The sequence below is a fragment of the Oratosquilla oratoria genome, chromosome 10 (genome assembly GCF_046742065.1).
Source record: "Oratosquilla oratoria isolate Oo_2021 chromosome 10, ASM4674206v1, whole genome shotgun sequence".
NCBI classification, from domain to species: Eukaryota; Metazoa; Arthropoda; class Malacostraca; order Stomatopoda; family Squillidae; genus Oratosquilla; species Oratosquilla oratoria.
This window is the reverse complement of record NC_134786.1, coordinates 74,525,284-74,532,783: the sequence shown is the minus strand read 5'-3', so window position 1 is coordinate 74,532,783 and position 7,500 is coordinate 74,525,284. Positions and strand designations below refer to the sequence as shown.

The following is a 7,500-nucleotide window of genomic DNA, read 5'->3' as shown; positions in this document are numbered from 1 at the left end:
AAATTCACGTCTCCCAGGTAACAGGCAACAACCTGAGGATTGGTCACTCAAGGAAGATTCATTGTGTTCTAATGTGGGTATGGTAAGGTTAAGGCACTGTAGGATAAGCTATTTGTCGTCTTCTGTGTGATGGTTTCATTCGGAGCTGCTTGTTTCTATGGCCAGGCCTATTCTGTATTAGTCGTTTCTTACATATACATAAAATACACATAGATATACAGATGTATACACATAAATATCCTCATATACTGTACACACATGGCCACACACAAACACATACAGACACATACATTAACACTCACATTAACACTCATATTAACACACACACACACACACACACACACACACACACACACACACACACACACACACACACACACACACACACACACACACACACACACACACACACACACAAACACACGGTGCAGTGGTTGAGTTCGCGGCTGCCACTACGGCGGTCCGGGTTCGATCCCGTCCAGGGCTAAAATAATTTCAGTATCCCTGCGCTGCGAATCGTTACACCAACTCTCGTGGGCGGGGAGTTGGGGGTCTGTGTGCGTGTAAGGTCACAGCATTACCCATAGATCGGTCATATATGAGCTGTGAGCTCTCCTCCGGGAGGGAAATAGCTGTCGATCACGAGTCCATCACGTGATCAAGGACCATGATGAATCTCTCACACACGCACTCACACAAACAGTGTCGTACGACAAGTGCTCTGATTGCTTTCCAAGCATAGCATACATAAGAATATAAGAATGAAGAAAACTGCGAGAGACCATAAGGCCTACACCGTATAGTATAGACCCAGAATAAAGAAGTATAAATAATAGATACATGAATAGATTGATTGATTAGTCTTTTATCTGATTAGATGGTTAATAAGTAAATGAATAATATACGAATAAGTGAATAAATTAATAGATGTGTATCTATTAATTTCCCACAACATTCACCTACCCCAGCTCTGGCTACGTGACATGGGTGTTAAACATTTTATAGGAGTGTTAGTGGTTTCAAGCAAGGGTGTTAGTCTTGTTATTCATTGCATGGGGTCTGTTCTATGTAAGAGGGTTAGTCCTATAATTGGTGGATATTGTTTGGTATATTATATATATATGTTAGTTTATGCTTAATATACTAGGGCAGTTATAATAAAAGGATTTATGATAGGTTAGTCTGGTGACACTGGGCATCTATATCTTGTTTGTCTTCAAATGTGCTGCGTTAGGTGCATGTTGTGGGAAACGCAAGGTAAGCAAGAGGAAGTCTCGCTCTGTTGCAAGCATGTGGATCACGTGCGTGGTGGGTGATGGTTAGTAAGTTAGTAATGGATACAGATGAATAAATAGATAAATGACTAAGCAAATGCAAATATACATTCATATATATATATATATATATATATGTATATATATATACATACATACATATATATATATATATATATATATTTATACATGTATGTATGCATGTATGTATGTATGTATGTATGTATGTATGTGTGTGCATGTATGTATGGTATGTATGTATGTATGTGTGTGCATGTATGTATGTATGTATGTATGTATACATGTATAGATTAAATAGGTGAAAAATCGACCCTTAGGTGACTGTAAAATGTCTTGACACTGATTTAGTTCATTCTCTTTTAGGTTGCGCCCCAGGCTACTTTGGAGACAATTGCACCTTCACCTGTTTCGACTGCCCCGGACAATGCGACCCCGAGGGTTCCGGATGCCTCTGCCTTCCGGGGAGGACGGGAACCACCTGCCGAGAGAAATGCAAAGAAGGGTTTTGGGGTCTGGGATGCAACGAGGTAAGTTGAGCTTTGATGAGGATCTAACTCGTGGGCCAAATGCACGCAAGGCAAATGAATAGGTAAATAGGTAAGTAGAGAAATGAACATATGAATAGGTGAATTAGGTAAAGAGATATATAGATAAATCGATAAGTAGGATGCTGGTGAAAAATGCAACAGCGTCTTCCTGCACGGCTTTGCTCTACAAACGACTCCATCGAAAACGTTGTCTCCCTTGAGCGCGGAGCTTCTCAGTTGTTTGAACATCGACGCTTCATTTCCTAGCTGCCACTTACGGCCGCTTCGATCTCGAACTTCTCCTCGTGAGCGTCTCCTGGCTTTATATTAGGAGAATAAGAGTTTTTCCAAGACTGTCATTCGAGGTGAATAAGAATAGATGGAGGTTATCAATCTACGAACCTAATTTCCGGTTGGAGTGATCAGGAATTTGTGTACAAATTGGATCGTTACAGATTTTTTCATACATTATGGATTATCGTGTGTGATTTCCTTGTATTTTTCTAAGTTCATGGGTTAAACTGAGTTTTTATTAATTCAGTATCTTACTCGTAAGTAGCTTATCTGCTTCCGTTTTGTAATATTTACTAGTTATACACTGAGATGGTCATAAAATTCTTCCATAAACAGCTTCCTACATGATTTTTCCTCATTTTTTACAGACTTTACAGCAATTTCATATAGTAATAAATATCACTATCTTGAACACTGTTTACCATCACTGGGGGTTGCCAAGCGTTTTTCCTGGGGTCACCAAGACTTCTTGCTTGCTATTTTTGTTGTTGTTGCAAAATTGTATGAATTCAATACAATAACCATATATATTAACACATATACAAATAGATTAGTGAGGTCGCCTGAAAAAAGGGTTGGGAAACAGACACTGAACAATGTTGAAACAGAAACTTAGTATGGTAACTTACGTATAAGGAATGTCCTATATTTGATATAGTCTTGTCAATATGCCTTATTCAGCATTAAGATTAGCCCCATTAACATAATGAATGGTACTTACAGTCTCATTAAATTACAAACAAAAAAAAACAAACAAAAAATGCACAGAAACACCTGTTGTGTGGTAAAAAGAAAATGGAATTTTCTACATACATAAATTGTTGTTAAGTTTTTTTTTCATCATATTCATTTATTTATCTATATACTCATATTTATTTGGTCAAGTCTAGGTATTCATGTATGTATATATGCGTTTGTGTATGTATGTATTCATGTATGTATATATGCGTGTGTTTATGTATGTATTCATGTATGTATGTATGTATTCACATTCACCTCAGTTGGAATTAACCTTTAACGCTCACGTTGTATCCTGTTGCAGCTGTGTCTCTGCGAAAACGGAGGAACCTGCGACACGGCCACAGGGGTATGCTCGTGTCCCCCAGGGGTCAGCGGCGTCAGGTGCGAGGACGGATGCCCCGAAGGTAACACTTGACTCCCGAAGGGTGCGGAAATGGTGACGAGGGAGTGATGCAAAACCAACAGACCAAATACGCCCACACACAACCAGTAAAGACACGCGAGGGTGGGCAGAAACAGGGAAGAAACAAACAGGCGCGTGCGTTCGCACTCGAGTGAAAAAACTATGTATAAAGGGTTGCGTTTCCTTGTTTTATTGTTCAAAAAGAAGAAAATGTTTAGAAAAGAATATTTTCGCCTCCCCCACCGAACTGACAACCTTAATCTTTTTAGACCTTCCTTTAGTCTCCAACTTCTCCATCAATACCTTATTTTGTTATATTTGTCAGATTAATTAGATAAGCAACTACCTAATTAAGTTATCTATTTTTGTACAGTATATATATATATACATATATATATATATATATATAAATGTATATATATATATATTTATATATATATATACATACATGCACTATATATATATATATATACATATATCATCAACTCGTTCTTCAGGCATGTACGGGCAGAGATGTGACCGCAAGTGCCCAATGCAGTGCCCATCTATGCGATGCAACCGCTTCTTCGGGTTTTGCGAATGCGACCCGGGACTCTTCGGACCCAAGTGCAACATGGCCTGCCCGCGGCTGTCGTGGGGTCCCAACTGCCGACACCATTGTCAGTGCGAGGACAAGAACACTGTCAAGTGTAAGCCGAAGGTAAATTGCTCTCCCACTGGGAGAGGAGGGGCTCTCTCCTATGGAGAGGAACTCTCTCCCTTGTATTTAATTCTTTATGTTTATATCTCAAAATAGTGGAGCATTGTGGTCCAGTGGACTCGAGTTCCGATGTTAAAAGAAAACGGCTCAATGGGTGGTGGTTTGATTCTCGCTAGAGAATTAACGTGTGACGCCAAAAAGGGTATTATGAAGTCTTAAACCCACAAAGTCTGACAAAGGCAAAACCACCGCGCAGAACGGACAATGGATATATATATATATATATATATATATATATATATATATATATATATATATATATATATATATATATATATATATATATATATATATATATATATATATATAAATATATATATATATATATATATATATATATATATATATATATATATATATATATATATATATATATATATATATATATATATATATTTACTTCTGTATCTCGTTATGGACGGAAAGGTCCTGTATGTTTTGCTCTTGTAATATGCTGTAAATGCATGAATTGGAAACACATTCCTGCCAGTGATAATGACCTTAGCATCGGAGTTATGAGTAGGACCTTCATGCATATTAATTAGAAAGAATACAAAGAGAACGGGGAGCACAACAAGTAATTAAACCTTTGCGTGGTGTGGGTGTATGAGCATGTGAAATTGCATAACACCCAATTTTCTATTCTAAACAAAAAATTATAAATATATATATATATATATATATATATATATAAATATATATATATATATATGTGTGTGTGTGTGTGTGTGTGTGTGTGTGTGTGTGTGTGTGTGTGTGTGTGTGTGTGTGTGTGTGTGTGCGTGTGTGCGTGTGCATATATACATGTATATGTATATATATTTATTTACCCTAACCAGAGTGCTAACTACCTTTTGAGTTCCATCCCCGACTTTTCTGTGCTCATTCTTTCATAGACAGGAGCGTGTGAGTGCAAGCCAGGCTTCATGGGGATCGACTGTTCCGAGGAGTGCCCGCGGGGCACTTGGGGACTTGAGTGTCAGCAAAAGTGCCAGTGTGTCGAGGGGGCCACATGCCAACCGGACACTGGCCAATGTATGCGCGACTGCCCACCTGGTCTCCACGGACCCAGTTGCTCTGACCGTAAGTCCCAATCTCGAGGTTATGTTGTTGTTCTTGTTGTTGTCATTCCCTAGGTTGTGCGTCCAAGCAGTCCCGTCTCTCCAAGGAATGCCACGGCCGGAACGGGGTTTTCCCACAAATCATTTATAGAGTGTTTGTTGAGTTGTTTGCGTGATGCAGCGTCTTTGTCGTGGGACCACCCCCTAACCCCAAGAGTTGAGGACCAAACTACAGCAAACACCCCCGGCCACCGGCTCTATGCAGGTCCCAGGAGGGGCTTCGGTCGCGTGGGCGAGTACCACAATCCTTTCGAGGTTATGTTGTGTATATTGTGGTATAAGCTTCTGAAGAATTTGTGCATGTGCTATTTCTTAAGGTTTTGCCGTGCGCACTGTGAAGTTGGTGGAAGTTAAGTCATTAAGAGCCCCGAGTCAATCCTGCAGCTTGGAGGAGCTGTCACCCAGTATCCAGATCTTTAGATCTGGTCCAAGATCTCATTATCTTCATCGATTTTTCTTCCACTTATCTAGGCAAAAGGAGAACCGACTGCCTGCAACAGTCTACTTCTTCTTATCATCAGCCATTAGCGGAAACAGACTCACACTAATGTAACACAGGCAACAGTCCAAGTTTCTTTACAGAGATTATGTATGGAATTATCTAGAGACCGCTACTAATTGATGAGGAGCTACGAGTTTCCTCTTACTCAAGGCAACCAATACTGTTATATTCCGTATCCTTGTTTATTTGCCTGTGTATCTGTTTTTCTATCAATATATCTTCTTTATATGTATATAAACTTACACCCACTCTCGGATAAAAATAAGGTGAGGTACAGAGTAAACCGTATATTTTGACCGCTGACTGTGGTCCTCTTCAGTAGGTATATGTATCTGCTGAAGAGGATCACAGTCAGTGGTTGAAATACACGGTTTTCTCTTTATCTCAACTTATCTGTTTCTGAGTGTGTCTAAGTTTTGTTTTACTCATGTGCTTCTACATTTACGTAATTTAATATGTGTATATGATTTTTTACAGCTTGCGACGAGGGGATGTATGGACCTGGTTGCACGAAGGCCTGCATGTGTGGGGTCAGGCCCTGCGACCCTGTAACTGGCGTCTGTCTCTGCCCCCCAGGCACAATGGGACCCAACTGTCTTTACAGTACGTTGTTACTGGCACTGGTTTACGTATGACATCAAATATGTATTGAGTACGGCCTGCCAACAATTACATTATTAATTTCTTATAAGATCTTGCCTGTAGACATAATTATCGCTTACAAGAAGTCAGGCATACCGATAATTTTAGTGGCAATATTGCATTCGGTTTTCTGAGTTGTTGCCAACAGTTTTAAATAAGATATTATGAATATTGTTTCAAAAATATGTTATTGCTTCACCGTGTTCATAATTTTCTCCAGCTTGTTATCAGTATGATAAAATATTTTCAACCGCTGGAACATCCTCCAAACAGTTGATTAAATAATCACTTACAAATTAGCAGCAAGAAATGCATTGCTGTAGACACATTCCTGAATCCTTATACTTATAATTCCTTATGGCCGATTATAATCATATGACTTAATTGTTATATTAATGATTTTCTCACCTTTTATTCTAATGTCATTACTTAATTTTTGTTATATTGATAACTTTTTTTACATACTAACAGGGTGTCCCGAGGGTCAATGGGGAAGTAGTTGCCAGGAAAGGTGCCGCTGCCGTCACAATGGCACCTGTGACAGAGTCACTGGTCGGTGCCGTTGCCCACCTGGATTTGCCGTGAGTGACATTCCTATCTTATCTATACTGGGGTCAGACTAAATATGATTTTTTTTTTTCTGTTGTTATTGATTAGTTTACAGTTTCACCTTGTCTATACTGGGGTCAGACTAAATATTATTATATTTTTTTCTGTTGTTATTGATTAATTTACAGTTTTCACCTTGTCTATACTGGGGTCAGACTAAATATGATTTTTTTTTTATTTCTGTTGTTATTGATTAGTTTACAGTTTCACCTTGTCTATACTGGGGTCAGACTAAATATACGATTTTTTATTTTATTTCTGCTGTTATTGATTAGTTTACAGTTTCACCTTGTCTATACTGGGGTCAGACTAAATATACGATTTTTTTTTTATTATTCATTAGTTTACAGTTTCACTTTTACTGAGTTAGAAAATAAAATCAGGTATTAAGGTTTTATTTTTATTTTCCCTTTTTCATCATAATTATCATATATATTTTTTATTTTGTAAAAGGGATTCATCAACTCTAAAATTTGTGTCAGAAAGAGGGGAACTACTGTATATCTAACTCTTTGATATGGTTGCATATCATACATATTATTGTTCTGGCCGATTTCATCATATACATTAGAAAGAACAGTAATTCTTATAGTCTATAGAAGTCAT

General features: G+C 38.2%; 1 protein-coding gene across 1 annotated transcript in view; it reads left to right on the top strand.

Annotated features, from left to right (window-relative positions):
* LOC143029316 (uncharacterized) overlaps positions 1-7,500 on the top strand; it is a 505,672-nt gene that overhangs the window by 490,167 nt on the left and 8,005 nt on the right. Inside the window, exons 13-18 of the mRNA XM_076192072.1 lie at positions 1,659-1,822; positions 3,159-3,261; positions 3,758-3,960; positions 4,917-5,103; positions 6,121-6,246; positions 6,757-6,866. Of these exons, the coding sequence (XP_076048187.1) occupies positions 1,659-1,822; positions 3,159-3,261; positions 3,758-3,960; positions 4,917-5,103; positions 6,121-6,246; positions 6,757-6,866 (893 nt within the window). The remainder of the gene's footprint in view (positions 1-1,658; positions 1,823-3,158; positions 3,262-3,757; positions 3,961-4,916; positions 5,104-6,120; positions 6,247-6,756; positions 6,867-7,500) is intronic.